At 41.3% G+C, this 19586-nt stretch overlaps 1 protein-coding gene across 1 annotated transcript; it reads left to right on the top strand.

Moving 5' to 3' along the window:
• The first annotated feature begins 15215 nt into the window (after positions 1-15215).
• Positions 15216-17015, top strand: LOC138870492 (uncharacterized). The gene is made up of 2 exons (XM_070148301.1): positions 15216-15930; positions 16414-17015. The coding sequence occupies exons 1-2, from the start codon at positions 15216-15218 to the stop codon at positions 17013-17015; spliced, it is 1317 nt and encodes a 438-aa protein (XP_070004402.1).
• Positions 17016-19586: the final 2571 nt, after the last annotated feature.

Raw genomic sequence — 19586 nt, 5'->3', positions numbered from 1 at the left:
AAGAAAAGAATATACTTTAATACAAGATATAAGGATGGTCTCATCATTTGAAGCTATTAGGATACAAACAAAATGAAGTCTAAGGCTCCTTAACTACACATTTTCTTGAAAAAATACACGACAAAGAAACTTATAATACCTAAAAGAAGCTAATCTGAATAAGGATGGAGCACATGAGCAGGTAAAAAGCAAATCGCTTTTGTCATCACCCTGTAGGTATATAAATTTTATTAGAATTAAATTCTTAAAATAATTACAATTATATTTTAAATTTAAGAGATATTAGTTCAAATAAATTTATTCGGCTAATATAATTGGATTAAATAAATAAGCTCAAATACATTGAACTAGCCCATTAATTGGGCTACACGTGATGAACCCACTTTATTAGGCCCAATATGTCATCTTCCTAGAGGCCCAGTTTAGCTCCACGTGTCAAATGATGTGGCATGCCATGTCAAACGGAAGAGCCGATAGGATCAAGCCACATGCCAAAATGACAACGCATGCCAAGTCAAATTAAATGGCCAATGAAACGGTGTCACATGTGCAAGTGACATGTTCTGGCCAATCAAATATGGCCTTGTTACGCTTCAATCTGATTAGTCGAAAAGAGTTGTTCTCATCACAATTCTTCCCTCTCGCAACTATAAATAAAAGTTTTCATAACTCAGAAGAGAGACCAGAAATCATAACAAGAAGCAAGAGAGAGCTTGTGGATCAAACACCACAAATTCCTCTACATGCTTCGACTTTCAAGCAATCAAGATCAAGTCCAAGAAATCAAGTTCAAGCTCAAGAACGAAGAACAAATTAAGTTTCAAGGAGTACGAGTTCAAATCAAAGTTCGTGCTAGTTGAATTAAAGATCATCGTTCGTGGAAACAAGCATAAATTTAAGATCAAGCTCAAAACCCCTTAAATTTATATTATTAGAAGAAGATTCAGTGGAATCATAAAGATTGTACACTCATATTACTTGAAATCAAATACTACAATTGTTACAATATTTTTCGGTCTCGATTATTTTTTTGACGCAATTTTATTGTCTACACACCCAAACATGAAATCCGCTCTCCCGAGATTCGAACTTATATATCCAATGGCTTATCCTTTGCAGATACTAAAAATATATAGAATTAAGCCACTGCATACCTTTTTTTTTGTTGAGAAACTGGAGATTTTATTGAAAATATACTAAAGTTGTTCCATACTATTACATGCCACACTGATGCCTTCTAAGGCATCACGGTTGCCAAGTTCGGCTAACATCCTATAGGCATCGTCTACAACAAATTTTAAAGAAGTGTCTTTGTTTTTGTCTGCCAACACCTTGGTCTCAACGAAAGGAGGAGGAACTTCCAAATAGACTAGATGATTCATGTTAGACTGATTGATTGCCTTCTTAGCCAATAGGTGGGCTACTTTATTTCCTTCTCTGAAGTTTTGCATAATCCTTGACTTCCCCATTCTGGACAGTTATAACCTGCAGTCATAAATTAAGACATCGTAAGTAGGACATCCATTCTTCAAGTATTTTATTACCTCACTTGAGTCAATTTCCACTTTCAGTGGTGTGAGATTCATTTGCATAGCCACTTGGAGACCTTGTCTGAGTGCCAGGAATTCTGCATGCAAAGGAGAAATAGCTTTGGAATAATCTAGGTAGCCAACTACCCAGTCTGTGATGACCCGATAGGTCATCTAGAGTTTTAAACATTAATTCTACATTTCAAACTCTCCAATAGCTTATTTAAGCCTTTCTCGATTTGTATGCGCAATCCGAGTATTTTTTGGGAAGGCTTTAATGTTATTCATAAAATATGAAGTTATGCCTAAAAAAATCTATTTGAGTTGAATTACATCAACGTTTTGAGTAAACAGACCTAGATCCATTTTTTGACGGTCCCGATAGATCCATATCGTGATTTGAAACTTGCGCGTGCCCGGAATCAGATTCGGAGGTCCCTAGCTCGAGTTATCGCTTTTGTCGAAATTTGAAGTTTAAAGTGTTTAAAGATTTGACCAATATTTGACTTTGTTGCTACCATATCTGTATTTTAGTTCCGAAACTTGATATAGGTCCATTACTATATTTATGACTTGTCTACCAAATTTGGTGAGAAACGGAGTTGGTTTGACGTGATTCAGACTTCCTGTTGTTAAAATAGAAATTCTAAAGTTTTGATTGAAAATTTCATTTGATTTTGGTGTCTGATTCGTAGTCTAGGTGTTATTTTGGTATTTTGATCGAGCGAGCGAGTTCGTACCATGTTTACTTATGTGCATATTTGGTTTGGAGCCCCGAGGGCTCAAGTGAATTTCGGATAGGCTACGGAGTGAGTTTGGACTTAGAAAATAGCTAGTGCAAGTATGTTTCTGGTACAGGCCTCATACCTCGCAATTGCAAGGTCAGGCTTCGTATTTGCATTATGGAAGATTTCCTGCCAGGTTCGCATTTGCGAGCTATTTCCTCGCAATTGCAAAGAGTAGCTGAGCATCAATGGTTCGCAATTGCTAAGTGGGATGGGGGAAGCAGTGTTCGCATTTGTGATCATTTTGATCACAATTGCGAGGAGTTCAAGTTCGCAAATGCGAACAAACCAACGGAATTGCGATGGCAGTAGAAGTGTGAGACTTTTGCATTTGCGAAGGGTTTTTCGCATTTGCGTCACAATTGCGACACCTGCGCCTGAACTTAAGATGGGAAAATGGGATTTTAGTTCATTCTCTCAAATTTTCAAACCTAGAAACCCTAAAGGTAAATTTTCCAAGAACTTTTCTTCCCCAATTTATTAGTAAGTGATTCTAACCTACTTTCTTTCAATTTTCCATTATATTTCATAAGATTTCAACCTAAAATCTAGGATTTTCATGGTAGAAATTGGGGTTTGAGAAGAATTAGGAATTTTGTAAAATTAGAAATTTAGACCTCAAATTGAGGTTGGATTTAGAAACAAATTACATAACCTGGATCGGGAGTGAATGGGTACTCGGGTTTTGGTCCAAATTTTGGGTTTGGACCAAGCGAGCCAGGGAGCTGACTTTTGTTGACTTTTTCAATAATGACCTAAATTGAACCTTTTTCATTCGTGGGTAGTTCCTAAAACTTATTTTGAATCGTTTGGTCGATAATTTGCTATATTTGGTTGGTTCAGAGGCTTGTTCGAAAGGCAAAGACGTGGTTGAGCCTTGAATTAATTTTTAGAGCGAGGTAAGTATCGTGGTTAACCTTAACTTGAGGATTAGGACTTGTTTGTCTATTTGCTACTTGTTTAAATGTTGGGTACAACGTATATGTGAGGTGACGAGTACTTATGCGTTGTGGTTAGGTTAAAGCATGTGGGTGGGACTTGTTTCTTGTAATTTATTGCTTTTTTTATCATGATATGCATGTTTAGACTAGTTAATTACTGAATTGATCATTCTTTTCGCATTTATGGGCTATCTGTGATAATTGAGTATTGTTTCTGGAGTTGAGGTTGGTATTGTGGAACATTGTTGACATAAGGTTTATTCTTGTTTATTCTATCTCCTTGTTGTTATATGTTCACTGCTACATGGTAAGGGAGAGTGTTAAAGCACGAAGGGTGATGTTGTGATGTGTTTGAGAGTTAAACCACGAAGGGTGATGTCGTGCCGTATTTATTGTTTAATGATGAATTGAGAATATAGCATGAAGGGCGATGTCGTGCCATAATTGAGAGTAAAAGTATGATGGGTAATGCCATGCCAGTATTACTATTTTATGGTGAGGTTAAGAGTAAACATATGAAGGGTGATGTCGTGCAGTTTTATTCATTATGTTTAGTCGTTTTACTGGTTAGAGGTTTATTGATTGTTTCTTGTTATCATTCCTTATTGTAGTTACCACATCTTGTACCCCTTTCGCATGTCCCCTCCTAATAGTACATTCTTAGCCTTTATTTTATTGTTATGTTGTACGTATATTGTTGTCTGCACAGGTTTAATTACGTGGGTATTCTGTCATAGCCTCATCACTATTTCGTTGAGGTTAGGCTCGATATTTACGGAGTACATTGTTTCGCTTGTACTCATACTACACTCTGCACTTCTTGTGCAGATTTTGGTACTGGTCCCAGCTGTCCATGAGGCGTATCAGCTTGGATTAGAATTTGGAGACTCGAGATAGATCTGCTAGCGTCCGCTGACCTTGAAGTCCTCTTCCTCTTTCCCTATTTACTGTTCCTTTTGTACTAATTTCAAACCCTATTTGTAGAAACTCTAGAAGCTCGTGTACTTGTAACTCCAGATTCGAGTTGTACTAGATATGGAATTACTATGCTATTTCGTACTTCATCTTAGCTTTATTTCTGTTTGATTGGTTAATTGTTCAAGGTGTTTAAAATTGGTAAAGGAATTACTCTAACATTGGCTTGCCTAGCAAGTGAAATGTTAGGTGCCATCACGATCTTGAAGGTGGGAATTCCGGATCGTGACAAGTTGGTATCAGAGTACTAGGTTGCCTAGGTCTCACTAGTCACGAGCATGCTTAGTAGAGTCTGGAGGATCGGTACAAAGACATCTGTACTTATCTTCAAGAGGCTATGGAGTTTAGGAATAATTTCACTTCTATCATTCTATTTCATGCAATTTTATTCTCTCATTGATAATTGAATCCTTCTACTCTTGTTCTCTCATAGATGGTGAGAACATGTACTGCATCTTCAGCTTAACAGCAGCCAGAGCCCCCAGTGGCAGCTCCTACTAGGGGCAGAGGCCGAGGCAGAGGCAGAGCTCAGCCTAGAGCTCGAGCAGCAACACCAGCAGTGGAGCCTTAGGTGGATTTTGATAAGGAGGTTCCAGCTCAGACTGTACCTATTTGACCAGCTCAGGTCCCGGAGGGGTTCATCGCCACCCCAGTACTTTAGGATGCTCTAGTGCGTTTAGTAGGCCTTATGGAGAGTGTGGCCTAGACTGGTATGTTTCCTGTGACACCAACCGTCTCTCAGGCTGGGGGTGGAGCATAGACTCCGCTACTCACACTTCGGAGCAGATAACTCCCTAGTATCAAACACAAGCAGCCCCGCCAGCTGAGTTAGTTCAGCCGATTGTTGCGGCACATGCTGGTGATAGGCCTGCCATGTCTTCTAAGGGCTTATTGAGATTGGACATGTTTACAAAGCTCTTCCTAGTTCACTTTAGTGGTGCACCTTCTGAGGACCCACGGGATTATCTTGACCGCTGCCATGAGGTGCTGCGGAACATGGGTATAGTTGAGACCAATGGGGTCGATTTTGCTATGTTTCAGATGAAGGGTTCCACCAAGAGATGGTGGAATGATTTTGTATAGACCAGACCAGCTGGGTCGCCTTCTCTTACTTGGGACCAGTTCTCTCAGTTATTTCTAGAGAAGTTCCTCCCTATCATAGTGAGAGAGGACCGCAGGTAGTTTGAGCGTCTCCAGAAGGGTAGTATGACTGTTACTCAGTATGAGACCCATTTTGTGGATCTAGCTTATTATGCTATCCTTCTGCTTCCTACCAAGAGAGAGAGAGAGAGAAAGAGAGAAAGAAAGAAAGAAAGAGAGGGGAGTTTTATTGAGGGACTCGCTCACCCCATCCATCTACAGATGGCCAAGGAGACTGAGGGTGAGATTTTCTTTCAGACGGCTACTAATGTCGCCACGCAGATTGAGATGGTTCTTGCACAAGAGAGAGGGCAGGGGTCTGATAAGAGGCCTCATCATTTTGGTGGGTTTAGTGGTGCCTTGTCTGGAGGAAGGGGTTCTTTTGGTAGAGGCCATCCTCTCAGGCCATTTCATTCAGCGCTCCAAGCAGCCCACAGTGCTTCAGATGGTCACGGCCCTCATATGTATCATTCCGACCAGCTAGCCTACAGTGCACCACCAACTCCTATTAGTGCACCTCCGCTCTAGAGCTTTCAGGGTGGTTACTCAGGTTGATAGGGTCAGTTTCAAGGTTAGCAATCATAGCATCCGAGGTCCTATTATACTTGTGGTGATCCAAGGCACATCGTAGATTTTGCCCTCGAGCGCCGGGCAGCTCACAACAGCAGGGTTCTCGTGCCATGGTCCCGGCACCAGTTGCTTCATTGCCCGCTCAACCAGCTAGAGGTAGGGGTCAGTCAGCTAGAGGTGGAGGTCAGGCCATTAGAGGTGGAGGTTAGGCCACTAGAGGTAGAGACTAGCCAGTTAGGGCCCATCCTAGAGATGTAGTTTAAAGTGGAGGGGCCCCACCCCGATTTTATGATTTTCCAACTAGGCCTGAGGCTGAGTCATCTGACGTTGTTATCACAGGTATTGTTCTAGTTTTTCATAGAGATGCTTCAGTTCTATTTGATTTGGGCTCTACTTATTCCTACGTATCATCCTATTTTGCTTCATATCTGGTTGTGCCTCGTGATTCTTTGAGTACTTCTATGTATGTGTCCACTTGGAGGATCCTATTATTGTAGATTGTGTCTATCATTCGTATGTGGTTACCATTGGGAGTCTCGAGACTAGTGTAGATCCTCTACTTCTCGATATGGTAGATTTTGATGTTATCTTGGGTATGGATTAATTGTCACCTTATCATACTATATTGGATTGTCATGCCAAGATGGTGACCTTAGCCTTTCAGGGGTTGCCTCGATTAGAGTAGAGGGGGACTCATTTCCATTCTACCAGCAGGGTTATCTCTTATGTGAAGGCTCAACATATGGTCGAGAAGGGGTGTCTAGCTTATTTGGCTTATGCCCGTGATTCTAGTGCGGAGGCTCCTTACATGGATTCAGTACCAATTGTTCGTGAGTTTACAAAGGTGTTTCCTGCAGATCTACCGGGGATGCCACTCGGTAGAGATATTGACTTCTGTATTGATTTAGCTCCGGTCACTCAACCCATTTCTATTTCGCTGCCATACCATATGGCCCCACCAAAGTTGAAAGAATTGAAGGACCAGTTGTGAGATTTACTTGATAAGGGCTTCATTAGACCTAGTGTCTCGCCCTAGGGCGCGCCTATGTTGTTCGTGAAGAAGAAAGATGGATCAATAAGGATGTGCATCGATTACCGGCAGTTGAACAAAGTCACCATCAAGAACAAGTATACATTGCTAAGGATTGATGACTTATTTGATCAGCTTCAGGGTGCCAAGGTGTTTTCAAAGATTGATTTGAGGTATCCCTACCATCAGTTGAGGATCAGGGCATATGATATCCCTAAGATAGCTTTTCGGACTTGGTATGGGTATTATGAGTTTCTAGTGATGTCATTTGGGGTTACAAATGCCCCAATAGCATTTTTGGATTTGATGAATCGGGTGTTCAAGCCCTATTTGGATTCCTTTATGATTGTGTTTATTGATGATATCTTGATCTACTCCCGCAAGTAGGAGGAGCATGAGCAACATCTTCGGATCGTACTTTAGACTCTAAAAGATAACAGTTATATGCCAAGTTTTCAAAGTGTGAGTTTTGGTTGGACTTAGTCGCTTTCTTGGGGCACGTTGTGTCAGTAGGGGGCATTCAGGTGGATCTTAAGAAGATTGAGGTAGTTCAGAACTGGCCTAAACCTACTTCAACTACGGAGATCCAGAGTTTCTTGGGTTTGGTGGGTTATTATCGTCAGTTTGTGGAAGGGTTTTCATCTATAACAGCCTTATTTACTAGGTTGACCCAGAAGGGTGCCCCGTTTGGATGGTCAGATGAGTATGAGGCGAGCTTTTAGAAGCTCAAGACTGCTTTCAGTACGACGCCAGTGTTGGTGTTGCCCACAGGATCAGGATCTTACACGGTGTATTGTGATGCATCTCGTATTGGGCTTGGCGTAGTATAGATGCAGGATGGTAGGGTGATTGCATATGCGTTGCGGCAGTTGAAGGTTCATAAGAAGAATTACCCTACTCATGACTTAGAGTTGGCAGCCATTGTTCATGCGCTGAAGATTTGGAGGTACTATCTTTACGGCATGTCGTGCGAGGTATTCACGGATCATCGGAGCTTGCAGTATTTGTTCAAATAAAAGGATCTCAATTTGAGGCAGAGAAGGTGGTTGGAGCTATTGAAAGACTATGATATCACTATCTTGTATCATCCCGGTAAGGCCAATGTGGTGGCCGATACCTTGAGTAGAAAGGTAGTGAGTATGGGCAGCCTTGCGTACATTCCAATCGGTGAGAGACTGCTTGTATCAGATATTCAGGCTTTGGCCAACCAGTTCGTGAGGTTGGATGCTTCGGAGCCTAGTCATGTTCTAGCTTGTACAGTCACTCGATCTTCCTTGTTTGAGCGCATCAGAGAGCGACAATATGATGACCCTAATTTTCTTGTCCTTAGGGACACAGTGCGGCACGGTGGTTCCAAGTAGGTTACTGTTGGAGGTGACGGAGTTTTGAGGATGCGGGATCGTATTTTTGTGCCTAATGTAGATGGACTTCATGAGTTGATTCTTGAGGAGGCCCATAATTCCCGGTATTATATTCATCCGAGTGCTGGCAAGATGTATCAGGACTTGCGGCAGCATTATTGGTGGAAGAGAAGAAGAATATAGTGGCATATGTAGCTCGGTGTCTAAATTGACAATAAGTAAAGTATAAGCATCAGAGACCTGGTGGTTTGCTTCAGAAGTAGAGATTCTTGAGTGGAAGTGGGAGTATATCACTATGGATTTTATTGTTGGACTCCCACGGACTCAGAAAAAGTTCGATACAGTATGAGTTATTATGGACAGGCTGACCAAGTCTACGCATTTCATTCCTGTGGCAGTTACCTATTCTTCATAGCGGTTAGCTGAGATCTACATCCGCTAGATCGTCCGTCTTCATGGTGTGCCCGTGTTTATCATTTCTAATCGAGGTATGTAGTTCACCTCGCACTTCTAGAAGGTAGTACAGTGTGAGTTAAGCACGAAGATTGAGTTGAACATAACATTTCATCCTCAGACGGACGGACAGTCCAAGCGTACTATTTAGATATTGGAGGATTTGCTTCGCGCTTGTGTTATTGACTTTGGGGGTTCTTGGGATCAGTTCTTGCCACTTGTGGAGTTTGCCTACAACAACAACTTCCAGTAGAGCATTCAGATGGCTCCCTATGAGGCATTATATGGGAGGCGATGCTGATCGCCAGTTAGATGGTTCGAGTCAGGGGAGGATCGGATGTTAGGTATAAATTTGGTACATAATTCCTTGGATAAGGTCAAGATCATTTAGGATCGACTTCGTATAGCTCGGCCTAGAAAGAATAGTTATGCCAACCGGAGAGTTCGTGATATTGCATTCATGGTCGGAGAGAGGGTGTTGCTCCAGGTTTCACCCATGAAGGGTGTGATGAGGTTCGGAAAGAAGTGCAAGTTGAGCCCTAGGTATATCGGACCTTTTTAGATTCTTTAGAGAATGGGTGAGGTGGCTTACAAGCTCGCATTTCCACCTAGTTTGTTAGCAGTCCATCTGGTGTTCCATGCTCCGGAAGTATCAAGGTGATCCATCCCATATGTTAGATTTCAGTTTAGTCCAGTTGGACAAGGATTTGACTTATGAGGAGGAGCCGGTGGCTATTCTAGCCCGGCAGGTTCGACAGTTGAGGTCTAAGAGTTATCCTTCAGTTTGAGTGTACTTGAGAGGTCAGCCCGTTGAGGCAGCTACTTGGGAGTTCGATTCAGACATGCAGAGTAGATATCCATACCTTTTCACCAGTCCAGGTACTAATCTATGTCCGTTCGAGGACAAGCGGTTATTTTAGAGGTGGAGAATGTGATGACCCAATAGGTCATCTAGAGTTTTAAACCTTAATTTTGCATTTCGAAGCCTCTAATAGCTTCTTTAAGACTTTCTCAATTTGCGTGCGCAGTCCCGATGTTTTTCCAAATTACTTTTATGTTTAAAATTGATAAAATATAAAGTTACATCTTAAAAGTCCATTTGAGTTGACTTCGGTCAACATTTTGAGCAAACGGACCCGGATTTGTATTTTGACGGTCATGGTGGGTTTGTATCGTGATTTGGAACTTGGGCGTATGCCTGGAATCGAATTCGCAGGTCCCTTGCTCGAGTTATTGCTTTTTGTCGAAATTTGAAGTTTAAAGGTTTCAAGAGTTTAAAGATTTGACCAATATTTGACTTTTTTGATACCGGGTCCGTATTTTGGTTCCGAAACTCGGTAGGTCCATTACTATATTTATGACTTATCTGCCAAATTTGGTGAGAACGGAGTTGGTTTGACGTGATTCGGACATCCGGTTGTTAAAATAGAAATTCTAAAGTTTCATTGAAAATTTTATTTGATTTGGTGTCCAGTTTATAGTTTTAGGTGTTATTTTGGTATTTTAATCTCATGAGCGAGTTTGTATCATATTTTTTGAACCTGTGTGCATATTTGGTTTGGAGCCCCAAGGGCTTGGATGAGTTTCGGATAGGCTACGGAGTGAGTTTGGACTTAGATAATAGCTGGTGCAGGCCTAGGCCTGAGTTGGACATCCAAATGCTTCGATTTGAATTATCCGAAGAATGCAATGCCTGATATATATCAAAAAGATGGACAATAAAATCTATTTCTCGATTCGCTCAAAGAGGTAAATAGGGTCCCAAATTGTGAGGTCAGGCTTCACATTTGCGATATGGCAGATTTCCTGTCAGGTTCGCATTTGCGAACTATTTCCTCGCAATTGCAAAGAGTAGCTAGGCATCAATGGTTTTTAATTTCAAAGTGGGCTAAGGGAAGCAATGTTTGCATTTGCGATCATTTTGATTGCAGTTGCGAGGAGTTCAAGTTCACAAATGGGAACAAACTCTCGCAATTACAATGACAGCAGAAGTGTGAGACCTTCGCATTTGCGAAGGGTTTTTCGCATTTGCGGGGTCCACAATTGCGAACCCTAGGTCCTAATTGCGAGATCTGCGCCTGAACTTAAGATGGAAAAAATAGGATTTTAGTTCATTCTCTCAAATTTTCAAACCTAGAAACTCTAGAGGCAATTTTTCCAGGAACTCTTCTTCTCTAATTCATTAGTAAGTGATTCTAACCTACTTTCTTTCAATTTTCCATTACATTTCATAAGATTTCAACCTAAGATCTAGGATTTTTATGGTAGAAATTGGGGGTTTCGGCAGATATAAGGATTTTGTAAAATTGGAAATTTAGACTTTAAATTGAGGTCAGATTTCGAATCAAATTACATAACCGGGCTCGGGGGTGAATGGGTAATCAGGTTTTGGTCAGAATTTCGGGTTTGGACCAAGCGCGCCAGAGAGTTGACTTTTTCAATAATGACCTAAATTGACCCTTTTTCATTCGTAAATAGTTCATAAGGCTTATTTTGAATCATTTGGTTGATAATTTGCTAGATTTGGTTGGTTCGGAGGCCTGTTCGAAAGGCAAAGCCGTGGTTGAGCCTTGAGTTGATTTTTGGAGTGAGGTAAGTATCGTGGTTAACCTTGACTTGAGATATTAGGACTTGTTTGCCTATTTTTTACTTGTTTAAATGTTGGGTACAACATATATGTGAAGTGACGAGCACTTAGGCATTGTGGTTGGATTAAAGCATACGGGTGAGACTTATTTCTTGTAATTTATTTGTTTATTTGATCATGATATTCATGCTTAGACTAGTTAATTACTAAATTGATCATTCTTTTCGCATTTATGGGCTATCTGTGATAATTGAGTATTGTTCCTGGAGTTGAGGTTGGTATTATGGAACCATTGTTGATGTAAGGTTTGTTCTTGTTAATTCTATCTCCTTGTTGTTATATGTTCAATGCTACATGTTAAGGGAGAGTGTTAAAGCATGAAGGGTGATGCCATGTCTTGTTTGAGAGTTAAAGCACGAAGGGTGATGATGTGCCGTATTTATTGTTTCATGATGAAATTGAGAGTAAAAGCACGAAGGGTAATGTTGTTCCGTAATTGAGAGTAAAAACACGAAGGGTAATATCGTGCCAGTATTACTGTTTTATGATGAGGTTGAGAGTAAAAGTACAAAGGTTGATGCCGTGCAGTTTTATTCATTATGTTTATTCATTTTACTGGTTGGAGGTTTATTGACGGTTTCTTGTTATCATTCTCTGTCGTTGTTATCGTATCTTGTACCCCTTTCATGTTCCCCTCCCAATAATACATGCTTAACCTTTATTTGTTGTTATGTTATACGTATATTGTTGTCTGCACGGGATTAATTACATGGGTGTCCCGTTATAGCCTCGTCACTACTTTGTCGAGGTTAGGCTCGACACTTATGAAGTATATTGGGTCGGTTATACTCATACTACATTCTACAGTTCTTGTGTAGATTTTGGTACTGGTCCCAGCTGTCCGTGAGACGTATCATCTCGGATTAGCATTTGGAGACTCAAGGTAGATCTTTTGGCGTTCGCTGACCTTGAAATCCCATTCCTCTTTCCCTATTTACTATTCCTTTCATTCGAGATAGTTGTACTTATTTCAAACCCTATTTGAAAAACTTTAGAAGCTCGTGCATTTGTGACTCCAGATCTGGGCTGTACTAGATATGGGATTATTATGTTATTTCATACTTCATCTTAGCTTTATTTCTGTTTGATTGGTTAATTGTTGAAGGTGTTTAAAATTGGTAAAGGAATTACTCTAACATTGTCTTGCCTAGCAAGTGAATGTTAGGCGCCATCACGATCCCAAAGGTGGGAATTCCGGGTCCTGACACAGTCACCTTGTAACACCCCGTAAAAATTCGGCTTAGGTATAAATGAGTTAAAGGAGTAGTAATGATATATTTAGAACATGTGAAGTACCATCGGGGTGATTATGGGTGAAAATAGTTATTTTAAAATCAAGATGGAAAGTGAGGTGCATAAGATTTGACAAAATCGACTAAGTTTGCAGAAGGTTCGTATTCCAGCAGGTTTTAGTGACGATTTGTAACGAATTTGGGATAACTTAAAGTATGAAAGTTGTAGGCCTTTGAAATAGCTTTCCAACAATATATTGTGTAGACCAAACGGAGCTCTGTGCAAAACGTTATGCCCGTTTTACATAGAGGTGTACAACCACCACGGTCCTGCCGCGTTTTACCGCGGCCGCGGTGGCGAGGCAGTGTCTCAGCGATTTACTGCGGTCGGGACCGCGGTCGCGCCAACTGGGACGTGGTGGATGACTTGGGAAGTCATTTTTTAGCCCTATTTCATCCCCCATAGCCCCAAAACATGAAAAACTTGCTCTAGAAAGTAAAGCTCTCAAAAACCTAACTCCTTAAGGGTCCCTCCACCACCCAAGGTAAGTTCTAATGGTGATTCTAACTTAATTTCAATTTCCCAATATCTTATTAACATGGGTAAACCCTCCATATCATTAGATATTCTATTGTGATATCATTGTTGAGAGAAGGAAGCCTAGAACTCGAAATCAAAGGGTTTGAACTTCAAAAAGGTAATGTCTTCACCCTCTAATTGATTCTAGCATTGGTTTAATGATTATAAACCTAGTTCATGAGATATGAGTTGATGGGTTTGATAGAAAAGCATGAACGATTATAGGGTTGGGGTGTTGAGTGTTGATTATTGGTTAAGGATGTTGTTTACTGGGTGATGAAGAATAATGTTGATATAATCATTTGAGACTTTAGAATTTATTTAGGAACAAGAGAATGGGTTGTTGGGTGTAGAGACACCATTAATAAGGACTATGAAGCTTTATTTTCACCAAGTATTTGATAAAATGCTTAAGTGACCAAAACATGAGCATCATAGCTAATATGGAATCCCTTTGACTTGTATTGCTCTAGATTAAAGTTGAAAGGGTTGACAAACATTTTATTACGCTCAAGGGCAGGAAGTTAAGGTATGTAGGGCTAACTCTTTATGTTTGGGAATGTCTATGATTCTCCCAACGTCCCACTCATTATGACCATTACCAGTTTCCTTAGAAAGTAACTATGCCTTAGTTCCCTGAATAGTAGTAGAACTTCTATTTTCTAGATGGCATAGTCTCATAATCATTCGATATTTTGAGTTTCAGTTAAGATAAATCAACTTATTATGAATACTCATCTCAGTCTAATCCTATTCACTATTCCAGTATCATGTAACTTGGTATGGCTCATTACTTCAGTATCATGTATTGTAATATGATTCTCAGTTCCTGATTTTATATTCTTGAATGCTGAACACCTGTATTTGGGCCTAAGGCCGCAGTTCATGCTTTATGCATCTTTGGGCCTGAGGCCGCAGTTATGTATACGTATACTTGGGCCCGAGGCCGCAGTTGTGCACATATATATATACATATTGGGCTTGAGGTCGCAGTTTAATATTCAGTTAAATAGGTTGTTCATCATTCAGAAGAAGGAGTATTCACATCCTTACTTCCTTGTTCAGTTATCAGTTTATCAGCCAGCGGTTCATTTTCAGTTCCAGTATTGATAGTTCTTTTGTTCAACTATTTTACATACCAGTACAATTCAAATGTACTGACGTCCCTTTTGCCCGGGGCCTACATCTCGTGATGCAGGTAACGATTTTCAGATTGGCGATTCTGCTTGTTAGGACATCTCGTATCAGCTATTGGTGAGCCCCAGTCTTCCGGGGCCTTATCTCTCCTTTGTTTTAGTCATTATAGTATTTCAATTAATAAGGTACACCGGGGACCTTGTCCCGGTAAACTGTTAGCATTTTCAGTATTCTTTAGAGGCTTCGTAGACTATAACCCAGTCAGTCAGATATTAGCAGGCTTTCATGTGTTAGCCTTGTCGGCTACTTGTTTATACTTGCAGACCTTTCAGTATTTTCCGCATCTATGGTATTTCAATCAGACTCTTTAGTAGATTATCATGTTTTATATTTACCTCTAGCTTATAGTTATACCACGTGTTGATCCAGCCATGCAGTTGGTTCGCTCGGTCACATGCAGTCAGGCACCGAGTGTCATGTTACGCCCAGACCATGGTTTGGGGCGTGACAAAGCTTGGTATCATAGCCCCAGGTTCAAGAGTCCTAGGGAGTCTATGAATCCGTGTCTAGTGGGGTCTCATTTATGTGTGTGTGCGCGCCACACATGTAAATAGTTGACTACCAAGACATCTAGGATTGTTCCATTTCTTTCATACTCTAGATCGTGCAATTAGATCTATGATTTTAGGAATCTTTCTAACCCGTGAGAATCTCGTATTTCAGAAAAATTCCTGCAAAAAGAAAGTGCACCACGAGGGCCACAACTAATGCTGCTCAGGAGGAGGGCACTCCGGTCCAGGGGGTTGCACTGGTCTCAGTGCCTAGTGCTTCAGACATGGATATCGGTAGAGCTATCCAGTTGCTCACCCAGATTGTTGCTACTCAGGCTCAAAGGCAGGGAACAAGTGATGTTCATGAGACGGGTAGTTCCAGGTCTAGGGAATTCCTCAACATGAAACCTCTCGTCTTCATAGGGTCCAAAAAGGATGAGAATCCGCAAAACTTCATTGATGAGGTTCAGAAGATATTTCGAGTGATGCATGCTACAGACACTGAGGTATCAGAGCTTGCTGTGTACCAGCTGAAGGATGTTGCCAACACTTGGTATGAAACATGGGAAGAGTCCCGAGGGGAGGATGCGGATCCTGCAACTTGGAAGGAGTTTGCAGATGCGTTCCTTGAGCACTTTCTACCCATTGATGTCTTGGAAGCTAAGGCTTTGGAGTTTGAGAGACTTAGACAGAATGATATGAGTGTGAATGAGTACTACCTCAAGTTCGTCTCTCTGGCCAAGTATGCTCCGGAAATGGTACGTGATATGAGGGCCAGAGTTAGGCGGTTTGTGTTGGGGCTTTCAGATGATTTGTTTGCTGATGCTAATATAGCTGCTCAGAATAATGACATGACCATCACTAAGATGGTTGCCTTTGTTCAAGGGAACGAAGACAGGTTGAAGGAAGAAGAGCGGCTACGGAGAGAGAAGGAGAGGAAATTCAGCAAGAGAGCTAAGTCTGCAGGAAATTTCAACCATGGGAGATCTCAAGCAGGAGGTAATCACCAGTTTTTCAAGAAATAAAAATCAGGACCTGCTCCATCTTCAACTAGTGCACCGGTTCAGAGGTCAAAGTTTAATAAGAAAAACCAAAATTTTAGAACAGCAGACTCATAGTCATAGGCTAGTATGGGCTACAGAGTCCCTGGTTACCCTATTTGCAACACGTGTGGTAAGAGGCACCTAGGGTTCTGTCGTTTGGGCAGAAAGGGTTGCTTTGGATGCGATTAGCAGGGCCACTTCTTGAGGGATTGTCCATAGGCAAAGCATAACAATGGAGGCAATGTAGCTCATTCCACTAATTCAGCAGCCCATAATAACTCTCAGGCCTAACAAGGGCGCGGTGCAGCAAAGTCTAATAATGCAGGTGGTGGTCAAAACCGCTTGTATGCACTGGCAGACCGTCATGATACAGAGGCTCGTGGAGATGTTGTCACAAGTATGCTAACAATATTCACTTTTTATGTCTATGCTCTTATAGATCCAGGATCCACCCTATCTTATGTAACCCAATATATTGCAAAGAAATTTGGGATAGAACCAGAAAAGTTGTGTGAACACTTTGAAGTGTCCACTCCAATTGGAGAATCAGTTGTAACAAGGTGTATCTATAGGGGATGTCCAGTCAAAGTACATCATCATCTTACTATAGCAGACTTAGTAGAATTGGAGATGTTAGACTTCGATGTGATCATGGGCATGGATTGGTTAGAGTCATGTTATGCCAAAGTGGGTTGTAGAACCAAAATAGTAAGTTTTGAATTTCCCGGTGAACCAGTCTTAGAATGGAAGGGTGATGTAGTAGCACCTAGGGGTAGGTTTATTTCCTATCTTAAATCCATAAAGATGATCTCCAAGGGATATATCTATCACCTGGTTCGAGTTAAGGATGCAGATGCTCAGATCCCCACTCTCCAGTCGGTACCAATTGTAAATGAGTTTCCAGAAGTGTTTCCCGAAGATCTCCTTGGAATTCCTCCCGATAGAGAGATTGACTTTGGAATTGATCTACTTCCAGGCAGTAAGCCAATATCTATTCCGCCTTATAGAATGGATCCAGCAGAGTTGAAAGAGTCCAGTTGAAAGACCTTCTAGATAAGAGATTTATAAGGCCAAGTGTCTCACCTTGGGGCGCACCGGTCTTGTTTGTCCGAAAAAAGGATGGGTCTTTGTGTATGTGCATTGACTATCATCAGTTGAATAAAGTCACCATCAAGAACAAGTACCCTCTTCCCAGAATAGATGATTTATTTGATCAACTTCAAGGTGCCCAGTGTTATTCCAAGATTGACCTCAGATCGGGATACCATCAGTTGAAGGTTAAGGAAGTTGATATTCCAAAAACAGCTTTTAGGACTTGATATGGGCATTTCGAATTTTTGGTAATGTCATTTGGTTTAACGAATGCACCGGCAACTTTCATGGACCTTCTGAATAGGGTCTTTAAGCCTTATCTTGATTTGTTTGTTATCGTGTTTATTGATGACATCTCGATTTATTCCCGTAGCGAGACTGACCATGTAGAACATCTCAGAATTGTGTTGCAGACACTGCAGGATCACAAGCTATATGCAAAATTTTCTAAGTGTGAATTCTGGTTGAAATCAGTAGCGTTTTTGGGCCATGTCATCTCAGGGGAAGGCGTGAAGGTGGACTTTCAGAAAATAGAGACAGTGAAGAATTGGCCTAGACCCACCTCCATATCCGATATAAGGAGTTTCTTGGGTCTAGCAGGCTATTATAGGCATTTCATAGAGGGATTTTCTTCTATCTCGTCCCCTTTGACTAGATTAACTCAGAAGAAAGTCAAGTTTCAATGGTCGGACGCGTGCGAGAAAAGTTTTGAGGAGTTAAAGAAGAGATTGACTTCAGCTCCAGTCCTGACACTACCGGAAGGAACCGAAGGGTTCGTTGTTTATTGTGATGCTTCAGGGGTTGGTCTTGGGTGTGTATTAATGCAGCACGGTAAAGTCATAGCCTACGCGTCGAGACAACTCAAGGCTCACAAGAAGAATTATCCGACTCATGACCTTGAATTGGCAGTTATGGTGTTTGCACTTAAGATCTGGCGCCATTATTTGTATGGGGTACATGTTGACATTTTTACAGATCACAAGAGTCTCCAGTACATCTTAAAGCAAAGAGAATTAAATCTACGTCAGAGAAGCTGGCTCAAATTACTTAAAGATTATGATGTTGATATCCTCTATCATCCGGGGAAAGCAAATGTTGTAGCCAATGCTCTCAGTCGGCGTTCTATGGGCAGCTTAGCTCACATTGAGGCAGACAAGCAAACTATGATAAAGGAAGTCCACTGCTTAGCAAATTTAGGAGTTCGACTTTTGGACTCCGAAGATGGTGGCATTGTTCTCCAGAACATGGCTGAATCCTCCTTAGTAGCAGAAGTAAAAGAAAAACAGTTCAGTGATCCCTACTTATTGCAGCTGAAGGAAGGAATTCACAAACACAAGACTATGGCTTTTGAAGAAGGGGGAGATGATGGTACTTTAAGATACAGAGGCAGACTATGCGTTCCATACGTAGATGGGCTCAGAGAGCGGATTATGTTAGAAGCCTACAATTCCAGGTATTCTATTCACCTAGGTTCCACAAAGATGTATCATGATCTTAAGGAGGTTTATTGGTGGAACGATATGAAAAAGAATATAGCAGAATTCGTGGCTAAGTGTCCAAATTGTCAGCAGGTGAAAGTCGAACACCAGAGACTAGGCGGTTTAACTTAGAATATAGAAATTCCCATTTGGAAATGGGAGATGATAAACATGGACTTCATAACAAGTCTACCTCGCTCGTTCCGGAAGCATGATTCGATTTGAGTGATTGTAGACTGACTTACCAAGTCAGCTCACTTCTTGCCAGTGAAGACTATAGATTCGACCGAGGATTATGCCAAGTTGTATATCAAAGAAATTGTTCGATTGCATGGGACTCCTTTGTCCATTATCTCAGATCGTGGTGCTCAGTTCACAACAAACTTTTGGAAATCCTTTCAGAAGGGATTGGGCACAAGGGTGAACCTCAGCACCGCTTTTCATCCTCAGACAGATGGCCAGGCGGAACGTACCATTCAGACTCTTGAGGATATGTTGAGGGCATGTGTTATTGATTTTAAATGTAATTGGGATGATCATCTACCTCTCATTAAGTTTGCTTATAATAACAGCTATCACTCTAGTATCAAGATGGCACCGTACGAAGCTCTGTATGGGCGAAGGTATAGATCACCAATTGGTTGGTTCGAAGTCGGAGAAGCGGAGTTGTTAGGACCCGATTTGGTCTATCAGGCCATGGAGAAATCCAACTTGATACAAAGGCATTTGAAGACGGCTCAAAGTCTCCAAAAGTCCTATTCGGACATATGGCGTAGAGACTTAGAGATCCAAGCTGATGATTGGGTGTTTCTGAAAGTATCGCCCATGAAAGGCGTTATGAGATTTGGGAAGAAGGGGAAACTTAGTCCCCGCTATATTGGTCCATATAGAATCATGCGAAGGATTGGATAGGTGGCTTATGAGTTAGAATTGCCACAAGAACTAGCTGTTGTATACCCAGTGTTTCGTGTGTCCATGTTGAAGAAATTCATGGGAGACCCGTCACTTGTGGTTCCTACAAAGGTTATAGGGGTTAAAGACA

This window comes from Nicotiana sylvestris, chromosome 6, assembly GCF_000393655.2.
Source record: "Nicotiana sylvestris chromosome 6, ASM39365v2, whole genome shotgun sequence".
NCBI classification, from domain to species: Eukaryota; Viridiplantae; Streptophyta; class Magnoliopsida; order Solanales; family Solanaceae; genus Nicotiana; species Nicotiana sylvestris.
The sequence above is the reverse complement of the archived record's forward strand: the minus strand, read 5'-3'. Positions and strand labels throughout refer to the sequence as shown.